Below are 19,759 nucleotides of genomic sequence, written 5' to 3'. Positions count from 1 at the left end.
ACCAAAACACCTGAGGGAGGAAGCCCAGAGACTGCAATACCACTTGTGACCACAGAAGTGAACTCAGCCACAGAATTCACAACAGTACCCCCCCCTTGAGGAGGGGTCACCGAACCCTCACCAGAACCCCCAGGCCGACCAGGATGAGCCACATGAAAGGCACGAACAAGATCTGGGGCATGGACATCAGAGGCAAAAACCCAGGAATTATCTTCCTGAGCATAACCCTTCCATTTGACCAGATACTGGAGTTTCCGTCTAGAGACACGAGAATCCAAAATCTTCTCCACAATATACTCCAATTCCCCCTCCACCAAAACAGGGGCAGGAGGCTCCACAGATGGAACCATAGGTGCCACGTATCTCCTCAACAACGACCTATGGAATACATTATGTATGGAAAAGGAGTCCGGGAGGATCAGACGAAAAGACACCGGATTGAGAATCTCAGAAATCCTATACGGACCAATAAAACGAGGTTTAAATTTAGGAGAGGAAACCTTCATAGGAATATGACGAGAAGATAACCAAACCAGATCCCCAACACGAAGTCGGGGTCCCACACGGCGTCTGCGATTAGCGAAAAGCTGAGCCTTCTTCTGGGACAAGGTCAAATTGTCCACTACCTGAGTCCAGATCTGCTGCAACCTGTCCACCACAGAATCCACACCAGGACAGTCCGAAGACTCAACCTGTCCTGAAGAGAAACGAGGATGGAACCCAGAATTGCAGAAAAATGGAGAGACCAAGGTAGCCGAGCTGGCCTGATTATTAAGGGCGAACTCAGCCAACGGCAAAAATGACACCCAATCATCCTGGTCAGCGGAAACAAAACATCTCAGATATGTTTCCAAGGTCTGATTGGTTCGTTCGGTCTGGCCATTAGTCTGAGGATGGAAGGCCGAGGAGAAAGATAGGTCAATGCCCATCCTACCACAAAAGGCTCGCCAGAACCTCGAGACAAACTGGGAACCTCTGTCAGAAACAATATTCTCAGGAATGCCATGTAAACGAACCACATGCTGGAAGAACAAAGGCACCAAATCAGAGGAGGAAGGCAATTTAACCAAGGGCACCAGATGGACCATTTTAGAAAAGCGATCACAGACCACCCAAATGACCGACATTTTTTGAGAAACGGGAAGGTCAGAAATGAAATCCATCGAAATATGTGTCCAAGGCCTCTTCGGGACCGGCAAGGGCAAAAGCAACCCACTGGCACGTGAACAGCAGGGCTTAGCCCTAGCACAAATTCCACAGGACTGCACAAAAGCACGCACATCCCGCGACAGAGATGGCCACCAGAAGGATCTAGCAACCAATTCCCTGGTACCAAAGATTCCTGGATGACCGGCCAGCACCGAACAATGAAGTTCAGAGATAACTTTACTAGTCCACCTATCAGGGACGAACAGTTTCTCGGCCGGACAACGATCAGGTTTATTAGCCTGAAATTTCTGCAACACTCTCCGCAAATCAGGGGAGATGGCAGACACAATGACTCCTTCCTTGAGGATACTCGCCGGCTCAGATAACCCCGGAGAGTCGGGCACAAAACTCCTAGACAGAGCATCCGCCTTCACATTTTTAGAGCCCGGAAGGTATGAAATCACAAAATCAAAACGAGCAAAAAATAACGACCAACGGGCCTGTCTAGGATTCAAGCGCTTGGCAGACTCAAGATAAGTAAGGTTCTTATGATCAGTCAAAACCACCACGCGATGCTTAGCACCCTCAAGCCAATGATGCCACTCCTCGAATGCCCACTTCATGGCCAGCAACTCTCGGTTGCCCACATCATAATTACGCTCAGCAGCAGAAAATTTCCTGGAAAAGAAAGCACATGGTTTGAACACTGAGCAACCAGAACCTCTCTGTGACAAAACCGCCCCTGCACCAATCTCAGAAGCATCAACCTCGACCTGGAACGGAAGAGAAACATCAGGTTGACACAACACAGGGGCACAGCAAAAACGACGCTTCAACTCCTGAAAAGCTTCCACGGCAGCAGAAGACCAATTAACCAAATCAGCACCCTTCTTGGTCAAATCGGTCAATGGTCTGGCAATGCTAGAAAAATTACAGATGAAGCGACGATAAAAATTAGCAAAGCCCAGGAATTTCTGCAGACTTTTTAGAGATGTCGGCTGAGTCCAATCCTGGATGGCCTGAACCTTAACCGGATCCATCTCGATAGTAGAAGGGGAAAAGATGAACCCCAAAAATGAAACTTTCTGCACACCGAAGAGACACTTTGATCCCTTCACGAACAAGGAATTAGCACGCAGTACCTGGAAAACCATTCTGACTTGCTTCACATGAGACTCCCAATCATCTGAGAAGATCAAAATGTCATCCAAGTAAACAATCAAGAATTTATCCAGATACTCACGGAAAATGTCATGCATAAAAGACTGAAAAACAGATGGAGCATTGGCAAGTCCGAACGGCATCACCAGATACTCAAAATGACCCTCGGGCGTATTAAATGCCGTTTTCCATTCATCTCCCTGCCTGATTCTCACCAGATTATACGCACCACGAAGATCAATCTTAGTAAACCAACTAGCCCCCTTAATCCGAGCAAACAAGTCAGAAATCAATGGCAAGGGATACTGAAACTTAACAGTGATCTTATTAAGAAGGCGGTAATCAATACACGGTCTTAGCGAACCATCCTTCTTGGCTACAAAAAAGAACCCTGCTCCCAATGGTGACGACGATGGGCGAATATGTCCCTTCTCCAGGGACTCCTTCACATAACTGCGCATAGCGGTGTGTTCAGGTACGGACAAATTAAATAAACGACCCTTAGGGAATTTACTACCAGGAATCAAATCGATAGCACAATCACAATTCCTATGCGGAGGTAGGGCATCAGACTTGGACTCTTCAAATACATCCTGAAAGTCCGACAAGAACTCTGGGATGTCAGAAGGAATGGATGACGAAATAGACAAAAATGGAACATCACCATGTACTCCCTGACAACCCCAGCTGGTTACCGACATAGAGTTCCAATCCAATACTGGATTATGGGTTTGTAGCCATGGCAACCCCAACACGACCACATCATGCAAATTATGCAGTACCAGAAAGCGAATAACTTCCTGATGTGCAGGAGCAATGCACATGGTCAGCTGGGCCCAGTACTGAGGCTTATTCTTGGCCAAAGGTGTAGCATCAATTCCTCTCAACGGAATAGGACACCGCAAAGGCTCCAAGAAAAATCCACAACGTTTAGCATAATCCAAATCCATCAGATTCAGGGCAGCGCCTGAATCCACAAACGCCATGACAGAATACGATGACAAAGAGCACATTAAGGTAATGGACAAAAGGAATTTGGACTGTACAGTACCAATAACGGCAGAGCTATCGAACCGCCTAGTGCGTTTAGGACAATTAGAAATAGCATGAGTAGAATCACCACAATAGAAACACAGTCTGTTCAGATGTCTGTGTTCTTGCCGTTCTACTTTAGTCATAGTCCTGTCGCACTGCATAGGCTCAGGTTTACTCTCAGACAATACCGCCAGATGGTGCACAGATTTACGCTCGCGCAAGCGACGACCGATCTGAATGGCCAAGGACATAGACTCATTCAAACCAGCAGGCATAGGAAATCCCACCATTACATCCTTAAGAGCTTCAGAGAGACCCTTTCTGAACAAAGCCGCTAGTGCAGATTCATTCCACAGAGTGAGTACTGACCACTTCCTAAATTTCTGACAATATACTTCTACATCATCCTGACCCTGGCATAAAGCCAGCAGATTTTTCTCAGCCTGATCCACTGAATTAGGCTCATCGTAAAGCAATCCCAGCGCCTGGAAAAATGCATCAACATTACTCAATGCAGAATCTCCTGGTGCAAGAGAAAACGCCCAGTCCTGTGGGTCGCCGCGCAAAAAAGAAATAATAATCAAAACCTGTTGAATAGGATTACCAGAAGAATGAGGTTTCAAGGCCAAAAATAGCTTACAATTATTTCTGAAGCTCAGGAACTTAGTTCTGTCACCAAAAAACAAATCAGGAATCGGAATTCTTGGTTCTAGCATCGATTTCTGATCAATAGTATCTTGAATCTTTTGTACATTTACAACGAGATTATCCATTGAGGAGCACAGAGCCTGAATATCCATGTCCACAGCTGTGTCCTGAAGCACTCTAATGTCTAGGGGAAAAAAAAGACTGAAGACAGAGCTAAGAAAAAAAAAATGCTGTCAGGATTTCTTTTTTCCCTCTATTGGGAATCATTGGTGTGGCTCCTTGTACTGTTATGGCTGGCAATCAGGCAACACAGCGTGCAGTAATCAGCGCACATACAGAGATCTGGCAATAACCAAAAACAATAGGACGAGCTCTGAGACGTGGAATCTCTGTAGACTGCAGAACCTGATCTATCCTCACACAACTATAAGCAGCAGTGGATTGCGCCTATCACTACCTATGCAACTCGGCACTGCCTGAGGAGCTGACTAGCCTGAAGATAGAAATACAAGCCTGACTTACCTCAGAGAAATACCCCAAAGGAATAGGCAGCCCCCCACATATAATGACTGTTAGCAAGATGAAAAGACAAACGTAGGAATGAAATAGATTCAGCAAAGTGAGGCCCGATATACTAGACAGAGCGAGGATAGCAAAGAGAACTATGCAGTCTACCAAAAACCCTAAAACGAAAACCACGCAAAGGGGCAAAAAGACCCACCGTGCCGAACTAACAGCACGGCGGTGCACCCCTTTGCTTCTCAGAGCTTCCAGCAAAAGTTAATAGCAAGCTGGACAGAAAAAACAGAAAACAAACTAGAAGCACTTATCTAGCAGAGCAGCAGGCCCAAGGAAAGATGCAGTAGCTCAGATCCAACACTGGAACATTGACAAGGAGCAAGGAAGGCAGACTCAGGTGGAGCTAAATAGCAAGGCAGCCAACGAGCTCACCAAAACACCTGAGGGAGGAAGCCCAGAGACTGCAATACCACTTGTGACCACAGAAGTGAACTCAGCCACAGAATTCACAACATAGATCATCGCATTCCAAAATTGACCGATATTCGTTGACTAGTTTGATCTAGACTTGGCAAACTAAACCGGCCATAGGTACAACGTGACCACTCTTGCCTTCATAGGAAACCACACGGGCAATTTACCAGGCAATTATTTCTGTTCTGGTTAGGGACATCAACTTGTCATCATCATCATATGATAGGCTGTCATTTAAAGTTAAATTATTGTTATCATCCTCGTCAGATGGTCAAGGTCTTTGTCTAAAAAAGACAATGTCTAGAGCATCTTTTTAGGTTCCCTTAATGAAGGAATTATTTCATGACTTCATTTTGCTATTTTCACGTTTTTAGGAAATTAATCTATTTTCCTACCAAGAGAAGTTATAGCATGTAATTATTATTATGAAAATTATTTGTCCAAAGATTTGCAATGAGACATAGTTCATTAACTCAATCTGTGCATATATGCTGTATTTTTTTCCAGGTAATCTTTCTAAAAACGGACTTATCTGTATATCTCTATAGGGTATTTATGGGGTTAGCAAATAATTATACTAATGTGTTGTTTGTGTTTACAACAGTTTAATATAAAGACAGGGAGATTACATTTCTGGCCCAAACTATGTGTTTGATGGGGTTCTCCCAATCCTGTAATCAGATCCACTTGTAAAAAGACATCATACATAGTAAGCAAACATATCAAGCACCAAAGGGGGTAAATAAAGTGGAGGGACCCCCAAAATATAATTGAGTTGGTGTGCAGTCGTGCTAACAATTTGTTATGGAATTCTGACAGTTCCTGATGCCCATGGACATAACTTTAATGGTTTGAATTTACAGGAACTGAATGGCGCCAACCATGAAGTCGCCATGGCTCGAAATTGAGCTAAGGGCCATAAAATGAAGGAGCATATGCCTAAGATTGTCATGCACTTCATTGGTAACATTTGCATGTTAGGTAATACAAGCAAATAGCAAAAGTGTTGCCATGTGTGATGTCTTTTACATGTATTGTGGACAGAGTTGGTGGTGCTCTGTGGCCTCCCCTCTAACACCCCTCCAATCTATTCTAAACTCTTCTTCCCGACTAATCCACTTGTCCCCCCGCTATTCCCCTGCTTCTCCCCTCTGTCAATCCCTTCACTGGCTCCCCATTACCCAGAGACTCCAGTACAAAACCCTAACCATGACGTACAAAGCCATCCACAACCTGTCTCCTCCATACATCTGTGACCTCGTCTCCCGATACTTACCTACACGCAACCTCCGATCCTCACAAGATCTCCTTCTCTACTCCCCTCTTATCTCCTCTTCCCACAATCGTATACAAGATTTCTCTCGTGTATCCCCCCAACTCTGGAACCCTCTACCCCAACATATCAGACTCTCACCTACCATCGAAACCTTCAAAAAGAACCTGAAGACCTACCTCTTCCGACAAGCCTACAGCCTGCAGTAACCACCGATCGACCAAACCGCTGCACGACCAGCTCTACCCTCATCTACTGTATTCTCACCCATCCCTTGTAGATTGTGAGCCTTCGCGGGCAGGGTCCTCTCTTCTCCTGTACCAGTTATGGCTTGTGTTGTTTAAGATTATTGTACTTGTTTTTATTATGTATACCCCTCCTTACATGTAAAGCACCATGGAATAAATGGCGCTATAACAATAAATAATAATAAACATAATAATCAATTTGCAGGACCTGATCCTTCGAATGTATAAGTAATCTGTGGCCGATGGAAGAGAGCCCTGAGCACCGCCTCCTCCTTCTGCAACTCCTCTTTTGATTGGGCTGCCTGGAGCGACGTCCCATGTGCATAGAGCAACAACGATAATCTCTCGCCAGATCGCCTAATCAAAAAAGGAACAGCCGATGGAGGATGGCAGGGTTGCCAACTTTACTTTTTATATTTTTTCTGGACAGTTTATAAAAAAATGATGGACAGACAACATTTTTTGTGAACACATTGGAAAGCCATAATAATTCATTATGATTATAAGTGATACATGTCTACAGCCCAGAATTCTAATATGAAGACTTTTTAGCTGCATTCACTGCGAACTATAAAATTATTATAATTACAGTGAAAATAATCAATGTTTCTCCAGAGTCAAAAAAAAGGTCATGGATGCCCTACATTTTTTTTCTATGGACTGGGCAAAAAAGTGCCCATTATTTTCAGAATGTCCTGGAGTTTATGGACAGTTGGCACTCCTACAGGGGGGGTAGGACACTGTTCTCTGGCTTCCTGTCAGATGGATAGAGATCTCTAACATGGCCGATGAAGCAGATTCTGCAAATTGATTTGTACCAACTCTTGTTGTTGTTGGCAATCACTTTTCTTAGCATGCGGGATTCCATGTCATGATTTAAAAAGGACTGTCCCGATACAGTAGTTAAAAAGTGATTTTATTTGAAAATATGATTTGATCAGAATAATATTGAGTAATTATGAAAGCTGCACAGTTCTAACTATATGATCAGCACCTGTCCCACGGTCCTGCGTCCTCTCCTTCCACATCTTGACACAGCGGAGAATGTTGCCCTTCCATCCTGCATTACTAGTTGTCCATTGACCAGATGAAGAAATCTGGATATCAGGCTCACCAAAATCCTCCATCTCAAATAATCCAGAGACAGAAGGAGCTGGCTAAGCTAAAAAAGCTATCTTGTGTATGGAGGTGAATGCATGAGACCCTGGAACCAGCAGTGGTATCATAAAAACAATTCTCGTTTCAAGATTACACTTCATTACTAAGTCTTATTAAATCATATTTGGAAACCAACATGTGTGAGAAGGAAGATCTTCTCTTTAATGAAGCTTTACATGAGGAAGTGCGATACAGGACCTGCAGGCACTGGAATAGGCAAAAAAAGTCATGCTACAGGATTGACTGACTAAAACAAACAATGAGGCTGTACTTGGATGGAAAAAAAACCAATTATTTTATGTACAGTGTATGGCACACAATAGTTTCTGTAGTCATCATCACAAACATGACTACCAACAGAAATAAAGAAGTTGTGAATATTATATGAACCTAATTGTCTATAGATTGTAAGCTTGCGAGCAGGGCCCTCATTCCTATTGGTATCTATTTTGAACTGTGATTTTTGTTATGCTGTGATGTCTGTTGTCTGTACAAATCCCCTCTATAAATTTGTAAAGCGCTGCGGAATATGTTGGCGCTATATAGATAAAATTATTATTATTATTAATTGTACTTTGTATGGAATACCTAATTGTTCCATAATGAGAAGTATTGATTTTTTTGCCTTCGGACTTTTCTTTATTTAGTTACATCAATAACTATGGAATTAAATTGTTTTTCTCGACATAGTCTGGGATAAATGCTTCATTCTTGTATTGTAGAGTTTCAATGCCAATGTGTTGAAAATTCGGCCTTGGGTGGATTTTCCATAATTGGTTACTAATAAAGCCAATATGATCTGCATACATATGTAGAATTATGGAAAATTCCTAACTGAGACAGCAACCCACTCAAGATTTTTACAGCGAAGAAAGCCATAGAGATGAGAGGAAAGTCATCTGAATCTAATGATGGCGGCATCAGCCAATGAGCTATTATGTACAGGCTCTGCCGATACTCCGAGTAGGAGGTAAACTGATACCTGTAGTGAATTGCAGCAGCTCATTTTACTCAATGACTGACTTGGATAGCCTTGATTGACTGAACCGGATGTGCATGTTTATGGGGAAGGTCAGAAGAGATATGTAGCTGTCCACCAACAAGACAACAATTATCTTGTAAGCCAGCTTTATAAGGCTGTGGAAACAAAGAATAGGGCTCAGTAGAAAGAGAAGCTCGAAGTGTTGATAAAATGGAAATGTGCCCGCCATGATTTAGTTTCTTTCCTCTCTCCATAGATAAATATTACTTGATTTCAACTGTGAAATGTGATTTCCATTCATTCTTTTGCTTTATCTTTGCAGGTGTGGGTGGACGCAGCAGCACAGATTTTCTTCTCACTGGGCCCTGGGTTTGGAGTTTTATTGGCCTTTGCTAGCTACAATAAATTTCACAACAACTGCTACCAGTTAGTATTAGTAACATTTTATTAATTTCCCTGAAAATTATATTTATTTTATTGCATGACCACCCAGTCATCAGAGAATTTAATTTTCTGTTGGCTTCATGAATGCATTTTATGGTAATGCAAAAAAAAAATGTAAAAGCTTCTTCTTAGAAAGCAAAAATTAACTACGCATACACATCTTTGTCCATAATCATCCAGTCTGTCTTGTTAACATCTGGTTTGTTTTTTAATCAGATTTTCAAATAATTAGACCTATAACATACGGAAGCATATACCAAGTAAAAAAAGAATTAATTTTTTTAACAAAAAAAGTTACATACAAGTTTTATAAAAAACTTAGGACAAGTGATTGTCCTAGCGGGTAGACACAAAAATGGACCAGAAAACCCTGGATTACCGTAATTTTAGGGAGTGAGCCAAATTTCATAATATGAATAATAGCATGTAGCGATATTTTTACAGTATGTATAATCAATATAAAGCACCAGAATTGGATTGCAGTCTTATATAAGATATACTTTCTTCACAAGGAGAATGTAGCACCTAAGTATAATTAGATCAATTGCTGAATATCATACATTCTCACAATAGATGCATAATGCCACAATAAATATGGTAAAAAAAAGTTCCACATAAATCCAAAAGAAAGCAGTGATAAATTCTATGCAATAAGTCTGAGCTCAAATTATTGTTTGTATTGATTCGCTAACACCTATATTATAAAGATCATATATATATTTGTAATATGTAATAATAGTAGCTCTATATCCACCTGGTAAGAATACAGTGCCCAGTGCTCACTCCAAAAAACATTCTATACCATTATATGAGTATAAAACCAAAAACACATGGGCTACTTGCACAGTGAACAAGTCTGTAGAAACCTGTTCACACACCACCAAAGAACTTGAAGACACAAAAGCGCACAGAGAGGTCAAAAAATACTCTGTTGTAAAAAAAGTCACAGTAAATAATCAAGTGCTAGTCAAAAGATGAAAAAATACAAAAATACAGGGTATTTAGTTAATACATTTTTTTGCAAAAAAAAGTATGTTAAGCTGCTCCACCAATCGCCAAGGTATACCCATAATAGAGCAGTCCTATCTAATGTATATAATCCCTATCTGATGTATTTAAAAACCTGGGGAGTCCACCACTCCTCCGTGGGTCATTTGCATTGTAGCTGTTCCATCCTGCAAGTTCCACATGGATATTTTCTCTCTGAACCCTGCTCATACAGGTACTATACAGATGATCAGGTTTTTAAATACATCAGATAGGGATTATATACATTAGATAGGACTGCTCTATTATGGGTATACCTTAGCGATTGGTGGAGCAGCTTAACATACTTTTTTTGCAAAAATTGAGACCATTTCTAAGTTCATGAGAAATCCTAAGACTGATTTTGCAAAGCAAGATTAGTGTTTAGTTTGTTTTTTATGCATGTAAGTGATGATTGATTTAACTTTACCTTAAGGGGACTGTGATTACATACAACTTTCTAACCATCCTTTATTTTGAATCACTGTCAACCTCAAATAGTCGTACAACATGGCTATGATTGGGCTAAACTAGTGACTGCCTTTTTTTAGACCCTATTGTTTTGGAGTTTTACATATTTCATAATCGTTTATTTCGGATTTGGGGCATAAAGTGAACTTGTAACTAAAGCAATGGTTACTAGACTTCATAGTGCTTAATTGCAGACGACCATCTGTTTAAATAGCTAGGATGAAGAACTTGAACTTCGAAAAATGCTGTGCGCTTCTTTCAATAGTCACCAGGGTTGTGCTGTAGCAGGAACTAGTCATGGTCTCCTTGATGCCTTGACTGACCATTGCCCCAGTAAGCACTGTATAGTCAGCATTAGTTCTGCTGAGTGGTACATAAATCGAGGTAGACTGGGCAGCCATTTAAACAGTCGGGTGCCTGCAAGATATTCATGAGCTCTACCCTGGTGGTAGTTGCCAACCACAACTTTGATGAGCTGTCAGTATGTAATTTGTAAATATTAATTTTCTTTCACCAATTTCATACCTCAATACTATATTGACTGTGCATTACAGAGATGCAATGGTGACGAGCACAGTTAACTGCATGACCAGTTTCATCTCCGGCTTCGTCATATTCACTGTCTTGGGATACATGGCTGAAATGAGAAACTTGGATGTTTCAGAAGTTGCCAAAGATACAGGTAAAAAATGATTTCAAAGTTGTTGACGAAGACATAGGCTGTTAAAGTAGCTAGAACTGAATGTACATTGATGAGGCTAGTTATAATTTTTCCATTGACAAGGCTAGCCAAAAATTTTTTTTGCTTGATGAAGCTACCCATAATTCAGTAATTTATGGATCTATTTGAAATCCGTCTCATTGTTGGGGCTACCCAATACTTTTCCATTGATCGAGGCTATTCATAATTGTTTAAGTAATTAAGCTAGTTAGAATTGGTCAACAGTGTATATTGAGATGATCATCCAGTTGTAGGATAAATTAATACAATATTGTAATAGTTAAAAGAAATCTGTCAGTAAGATGCTCCCTCCTCCTCACACCGCACATACAAGCATGTTGGTCTTTGACAGCTAAATCAAATGACACATCACATTTATATCTTCTATCTGTTGCTGTATTACCAAGAAATCCAATTTTACTTTATATGCAAATTTGATGTTAAGTGCTATGGGCGTGACAGAGCACGTCCTGAGCTTCCACTTCACATGATTGTTTTCCCACCCTGTACCAGATTCTTTTGCCTGATTCATAGCTCACTGTCTGTGTAATGTCATAAGCAAGGCAAAGAAATCAACCAAAAGAGGCTGGTGCTGGGCGGGAAAACAACCTTGTGAAGCGGGGCTCGGGAAGTGCTCCATCACTCCTCATTTGCATATGAATTAAAACGCTGATTTCTCAAGCCTGTAGCATGCAGTTTAGGAGTTGATTTTAATGACCGTTTCGATTTAAGGGAGGTTTTGTGCACTAATAGATTTATTGACTAGTAATATTTTCACAAATTTGTGCTACAGTATAGTTATCAATTACCAATTCACGTATTCTACATGGTAGATTTTTTGTAAAAAAAAAAGTATTCTGTTCATCAGAGTCAGGTTTATAAAACTCCATGCACATGTTGCTAAAAAAAAATACAGATTTTCAGCCCCAGAAATTTATGCAACAAATGTGATTTACAATTACTGTGCTGTAGGTTTATGATGAACTGTATAAAATGAGTAATTATCTGTATTGAGTTCAATCCCTTATTACATATATTCTGCCACTAATGTGTAACCTATATCATGATTTCCTCCTTATCATACACTAAAATGAAGTTGGCAGCTGAATACAAGTTATTTTTGCCCCAAGGTAGTCAATCTGTCAAGTCAAAGCAGTACTACATAAGAATTTACAGACAACCACCTTAGTCAAGCGAGCTAGACTATCAAGTGTTACTAATTATTCTCTTTTCTGAAAGAAGAAAAGTATTTATGGTAGTGGAAATTCCAGTCCGAACCAATGGCCAGTGCTGGGGTTACCAATGGCTTACTGTGCACATTTCGATGTCAAAGTCACTGATCATCAAATCAGCCAGTGAGCTGCAAGCTATTTCAGATATCTGACTGATCTAGGAAGACAGTATAAACACTCAGTGTCCTTAATGAGGACAGCAACATACTCCAGCCATGCAGGGAAATTCTCTGACCAACAGGTGTATATTATTATATAGCAAGGATTTATACTTTACATATCCACTACTTCATAGTAACATAGTTAGCAAGGCCGAAAAAAGACATTTGTCCATCCAGTTCAGCCTGTGTATCGTCAGAATAAATCCCCAGATCTTCTTCCTTCTAAAGAACCTAATAACTGTAAGATACAATATTGTTACGCTCCAAGAAGACACCCAGGCCACTCTTGAATCCCTCAACTGAGTTCGCCATCACTGCCTCCTCAGGCAAGGAATTCCAGATTCTCACTGCCCTAACAGTAAAGAATCCTCTTCTATGTTGGTGGAAAAACCTTCTCTCCTCCAGACGCAGAGAATGCCCCTTTGTGACCGTCACCTTCCTTGGTATAAAAAGATCCTCGGAGAGATATTTGTATTGTCCCCTTATATACTTATACATGGTTATTAGATTGCCCCTCAGTCGTCTTTTTTCTAGACTAAATAATCCTAATTTTGCTATTCTCTCTGGGTATTGTAGTTCCCCCATCCCCTTTATTAATTTTGTTGCCCTCCTTTGTACTCGCTCTAGTTCCATTATATCCTTCCTGAGCACCGATGCCCAAAACTGTACACAGTTCTCCATGTGCGGTCTAACTAGGGATTTGTACAGAGGCAGTATAATGCTCTCATCATGTGTATCCAGACCTCTATTAATGCACCTCATGATCCTGTTTGCCTTGGCAGCCGCTGCCTGGCACTGGCTGCTCCAGGTAAGTTTATCATTAACTAGGATCCCAAAGTCCTTCTCCATGTCAGATTTACCCAGTGGTTTCCTGTTCAGTGTGTAATGGTGATATTGATTCCTTCTTCCCAAGTGTATAACCTTACATGTATCATTGTTAAACAGCATCTGCCACTTTTCGGCCCAAGTTTCCAACGTATCCAGATCCATCTGTAGTAGAATACTATCTTCATTAATGACTATCGACATGAAATTATTGCGCGGACAAAATTTCTATCTTCTGACATCTCTCCCCAATATGCAACATTTGCAAAAAAAGGAGTGTCATGCCTCTATCTCACTCCTATGTCAAGAATAAAATTGAGCTATGTCAGAATTATCTCACCTCAATCGTGGGACATCAAGTGAGGCAATGATGATGACATTGCTGGCAAGCCCAATGGCTCCATCTGCTGCAGCCTCTTCTTGCTGGGTGACATGATCAACCAGCCATTTAGTTTAATGCATTATGATAAGTTGGCCATCTCTTTTGTCTTACTTCCCTGCCTAACCCTACCTGGACTTGTGCCCAGCTATTCCTATCTCAGGGCTAGCGACATTGTCCACATTTCTGTGGATAATTGGGAACTCGTGTAAGTACCAATTTTTTGCACTTGCCAACGTGGAAGCTACTCCATGTGCGCAACCCAGGAGCCTCTGCAGCAAAGTCCAGATCTTTGTATTGAAAGGTGAAAAGCGTGGACAGGGCACTCCTTAGTGTATTACTGCAATTGCAGGTCTAAGTAAATTGAAGGTCTCTTGCACTGCACTGAAGAGGGCCAAAAACTGCAAAACACTTGTCAGGGGTTAGCTGGTTTAGATTTAAAATTGAACAGATGTATTTTATGCCTGAGGAAGATTCCTGAGTTTGGAATCGAAATGCGCTGCAGTTTCATCCCAATAAAGTTCTATATACTCACCTTGCTCATGATAGTTTAAATCCTGCAGGTGCTTGTATAGGAGTAAATGAGTGTATATAATAGCATTCCTGGTACCTGCTAAATGGAGTGGCCTACACCAAGACTGGCTGTGGAAAGTCTACTAAGAGTTGTCGGAGCCCATAACACAAACAACTATATTATGTCACATCATGCTCATTTTAGTGCAGATTTCCAGCACAGATTCTTCACCAAAAATCCACCCCAAAAGTGACGTACATAAGTAATTTGAATTTTTTTGATCACATTGATATGACCAGGAAAAAATGCACAGAGATTAGGGCTTGGTGTGAAAATTGAGTAGATTCTCCTGTTTCTTGAGGGATTTTGCTGCAAACTTTGCCTACAAATTTTACATATAAAACCTCCATATCAAAATTTATTTTCAGTATTCAAAGTATTGCTGGTGGACTCAGGACTAAAGCCCCCCAAACACATTAAACTGGTGTGGGGTGCCAGCTAACTGCTGTCAGGGAAAACGTTGATCGTGCATGTATAGTTTCTGGTGATCGCTTTGTTGTCCCAGAAATATAGACGTCAGTAGATATTTCTATTGGCTAAAGCTCAGACCACCAAGCGCTCCTGTTTACAGGAGATACGGCTGAGCTGGCTGTATGCCAAATGATCAGCTGAAGCATCTAATGTGTAGAGGGGCCTTACGTCAATAAAAAAGGGAAAATTAGTATTGTAGACAGTTGTCAAAAATGTTCCTGTCAAAATTTAGGGAAAACTTGTATAGTCACCTCAAAAAAAGGTGAGTACTTACTTTGAAAATCCATCTCAGAATGTCTGTATAATCCTGATATTTTATGAATATTTTATGAGTCATTCAATAGAATGAAATACTTCTATATTCAGTCTCCACCCACCCAACCTGACTGAGAACTGCAGCTTGTACTGAGTGTAAGATCTCAACAGCAGCAGGGACATTGAGGAGCAGATAATCAGCATAGGACGGCCAAGAAAGACTTAAAAGTTCTACTTCCGTCTCAAATATCCTATCCCAATATGATAGTAGGTGTAATAATAGTAATTTTAGTAAATACTTCCAATTAGAAATGTAAAATAGTTTTCTTGATTCGCTATGTCTCTCTCCTCATGTGCAGCCATTACAGGACCTTAGGTGTTCTTGGTTACGACCACTATCAACTAACTAACCAACTGTCACTATATCAGTGGTCGTAACCATGGATACCAAAGGTCCTGCAATGTCTGTACATGAGGAAAGAGACATAAAGAATCAGAAAAACTAAACTGCATTTCTATTTGGAGATATTTGCTAATATTAGTATTATTATTATTGTTACACCTACTACATATTGGAATAAGATCTTTGAGATAGGAATACTCCTTTAAACTTTATAAAGAATTATAAGGCTTTCTGTCAAGTATTCTCAAAGTAAGTCAAGTCTAAGAGATCTACTTAATAGTGGATACAGTTTGTATTGTGAAATCTGGTTACAGATCTTTCCAAGAATAACAGCCACGGAGGTCACACTGATCCCACCACTGATCCCATCACAGATGACACTGGAGAGATGACAGAGATCTCACCACTGCTACCAGTTTGTCTAGGGAACGCAACTCCACTGCCTCCAGTCGTCAGGGCAATTACGCAATTGACTGATTGACTGATGAGTGATGGACGAGGCCACTGCTACTTCTAAGCTGGATATTGGGGAACTCACAGTGAGCATATGGTACATACACCACCGATTCCAACTCATGGAATATATATATATATATATATATATATATATATATATATATGTAGCCCAGTATGGTCACTGCCAGCTGCACAATAACTATAAAAGGAACCACTACTAGCTGCCACCACCAGTTGTTTATTCAGGCCAGTTGGACACCCATTACAGGTAGTGTTTGGCTTCAGGAGTACGGTTTCCAGAGCAAGAAGAGCATAATTACATTTTATATATTTAATCTAGAAAGGTAGGCAGTGTTTCTGAAAGATTTACAAAGATGATACAAAATGGGAACAAAACAATACGATATTTACAATTACATAAAATAAAAAGGAATAAAGAAAGATAATTACTAAACCTGATGTCATGGAAATGGTTAAAAGCCTAGTGAAAGGAGGTACTCCTTAGGAGAAAACACAGACAGAACTAACAGCAAGCTGTATCTTCCAAGGACTGACAAAGGACCAAACCCAATATCTCCATTTTTTAGGTTAAAGTTACATCCACATACCTCCCCTTGATGAGCTCATGTAGGGGATGATTGTGAAATGTACTCGGCCCCCAGAATCCCACAAAATCCCCAACTTATAGGATATTTTTGCCCCTGGAGGTCCCAGGTAGTAGATATCATTATCATGTTTCCCATCGCGATTTTACAATGGAACTATTTTTCGTACGTTCATCTGATGCCAACCTTAGAATTGTTTCACTTGAGGTGAGCAAAGAACCCCAATTTGACAATAAGCATATATTAGCTCGAAAAGTATTTTAGCCTTAAGTGCTATATTTGCTCAAGCCACAATTTAATTTCCCCAAGTAGAAATACTGTTAACTTGTTTCTCACTGAACATCTGCCAAGTGTCCTCTACTGAACGGACAATATTATCAGCTGAAGGCGCCTTTGAAAAGCTTTAGTTCTGAGAAAGAACCAGTGTGTCAAGCTGCTTTCCTGGGTTGGTGATTATGTCCCCGCTGACAGGAAATTAGGTAAGAAAATATGAAGGAGTATATGAGGTATGCGTAGAGCATTCCTGTATTCTTTATACCCTGATAACCTTACAAGATATTGAGACTATAAAAGAAATAAATTGCTGTGGTGCAAACATTAAAAGAAAAAGGTAGTCTTGTCTATAAACAGGGAATTTGGAGGTCATAGCAACACCTTGATTTTCGTTTTGCTCCTCACACACAATTCCGGAATAGATTTTAGGCAGGGTGTTTTATCCTACCGATAGTGGCTGCTGCCATGTAAAGATGTACTTGATCTGTAATAATGTTTAGGTAGGTTGTTTGTGGCAAAGGTGCAACCATGTGATTTCCAGGACAAGAGGTATGCCAGCTATACATTGCCCAGAGCTTCGCACTGCCATTTTTTAACTATCTTCTCATCACGTATCCTGGTGCCATCTCTTCTCTGGCTTTTCAGATAATATAAAAAAATATAAATAAAATAAAGTCATTAATTCTTCCTCCATTGCTTCATGGTCCTTTTTCTGAGCCTCACACATTGTGATACATTGGGGCCAATTTATCAAGACTGGCATAGTGCATGCTTGTGCTGTGCCAATCTCGCTAGAGTAAATGGTGCCAAATTCATGAAGACACACATGCTACTTAAAGGGGGTTTTCCACGAACAACTTACTTTAATCAACAGATCTTGGAATAAAAATAATTTCCATAATTGGATGTGTTAAAAAATAATATTCCTGTGCTCCGATAATCTTATAAATGTGCCCGTGCTGTGTACTGTGTAATGGCTGTGTATGTACAAGAACATGGTCTGATTATACTGGGCAGAAGAGGACGCAAAAGAGTATACAGACAGGACAGCAGGGGATCACAGCTGATTTTTTTTGTGAGGCAAAACATTTCACTGCCTGTTTTTCAGCAATGTTTTACCTCACAGAAAGAAATACTTGAGATCCCATAGTATACTGTCTGTATAATCCTTTGCATCCTCACCTTTTTAAAGGCCATCAGTTGAACCAGCTGATATTATTTTTCACTACACGGCAGAATTGCTTTCTAATTACTGATAGATTTCAGCTGGTGTCATGACTTTCCATGGCTTTTTTCACCTCTCTTTCTTCACATGTTCAATACTTTTTCCCTTTGTCATTTCTCATTATTACACATATCTTAATATATGGACATCTATGGTTTAATTTCTTTGCCAGTGTGGATTGTATGGGTTGTTACCGACATTGGGTGACAATTTCATGTCAATAGCACCTTTATAAATATATTTACTTAGAAAATTGGTGACATGTTCAATACTTATTTCACTCGATGTGTACGCGAGAAATGAGCATGTTAATAGGGCCTAGCACCTGAAATCCAGGAACAGACTGTTCACTTGCTGAGTAATATATTTCACCCTTTTAGGTGTCACTGTGACAAGATACAATATATCAGCTGGATATTTATATTCCTGTTAAATGTATGCATTTTGAGACTAAAGGTACCTTCACACTCAGCGACGCTGCAGCGATACCGACAACGATGTTGATCGCTGCAGCGTCGCTGTTTGGTCGCTGGAGAGCTGTCACACAGACAGCTCTCCAGCGACCAACGATGCCGGTAACCAGGGTAAACATCGGGTTACTAAGCGCAGGGCCGCGCTTAGTAACCCGATGTTTACCCTGGTTACCATCATAAAAGTTAAAGAAAACAAACACTACATACTTACCTTCCGCTGTCTGTCCCCGCTGCTGTGCTTTCCTGCACTGACTGTGAGCACAGCGGCCGGAAAGCAGAGCGGTGACGCCAGTGCAGAGAAGCACAGCGCCGGGGACAGACAGCGGAAGGTAAGTATGTAGTGTTTTTTTTTTTTTACTTTTACGCTGGTAACCAGGGTAAACATCGGGTTACTAAGCGCGGCCCTGCGCTTAGTAACCCGATGTTTACCCTGGTTACCAGTGAAGACATCGCTGAATCGGCGTCACACACGCCGATTCAGCGATGTCTGCAGGGAGTCCAGCGACGAAATAAAGTTCTGGACTTTCTGCAGCGACCAACGACATCACAGCAGGATTCTGATCGCTGCTGCGTGTCAAACTGAACGATATCGCTATCCAGGACGCTGCAACGTCATGGATCGCTAGCGATATCGTTTAGTGTGACGGTACCTTAAAGAAAAATTAATGTTTACTGCACAGTGAATTTGTAAGATAATTTGCTAAGTTAATCAGTTTTTTGTCACTTTAGGTCCCAGTCTTCTATTCATCACCTATGCAGAGGCAATAGCCAACATGCCAGCGTCCACCTTCTTCGCCATTGTCTTTTTCTTAATGCTGATTACACTTGGACTGGACAGTACGGTAAGACAGAATAGCTTTTTAACATATTGATAGTGAAACTACAATGACAGTAAACTCATTGCTAGGAATGTTTACTTACTTTAGAAGACAAAACACGATTCATCGTTTGCAGGTTTTTAAATCACTTATGTGTTTTTGTCATTTAATATTTGTAACAGAATTTCAATCAAAGTTTTTCCCAAATTTAAAGATGCTTGCTTTGTCTTAGCTTTTCTATGCCTTTTTGGAGAAAAGAGTTGGACAATGCTTTTTCAAATGTCATGTGTTAGTTTTGAA

The 19,759-nt window shown here is 40.7% G+C and overlaps 1 protein-coding gene across 1 annotated transcript in view; it reads left to right on the top strand.

The window, feature by feature from the left end:
- SLC6A4 (solute carrier family 6 member 4) overlaps positions 1-19,759 on the top strand; it is a 187,513-nt gene that overhangs the window by 139,241 nt on the left and 28,513 nt on the right. Inside the window, exons 7-9 of the mRNA XM_069761165.1 lie at positions 8,970-9,073; positions 11,143-11,270; positions 19,371-19,483. Coding sequence (XP_069617266.1) covers positions 8,970-9,073; positions 11,143-11,270; positions 19,371-19,483 — 345 coding nt within the window. The remainder of the gene's footprint in view (positions 1-8,969; positions 9,074-11,142; positions 11,271-19,370; positions 19,484-19,759) is intronic.

Source organism: Ranitomeya imitator, chromosome 3 (genome assembly GCF_032444005.1).
Source record: "Ranitomeya imitator isolate aRanImi1 chromosome 3, aRanImi1.pri, whole genome shotgun sequence".
Taxonomy (NCBI): Eukaryota; Metazoa; Chordata; class Amphibia; order Anura; family Dendrobatidae; genus Ranitomeya; species Ranitomeya imitator.
Note: the sequence above shows the minus strand (reverse complement) of the source record. Positions and strands in the feature narration are given on the sequence as shown.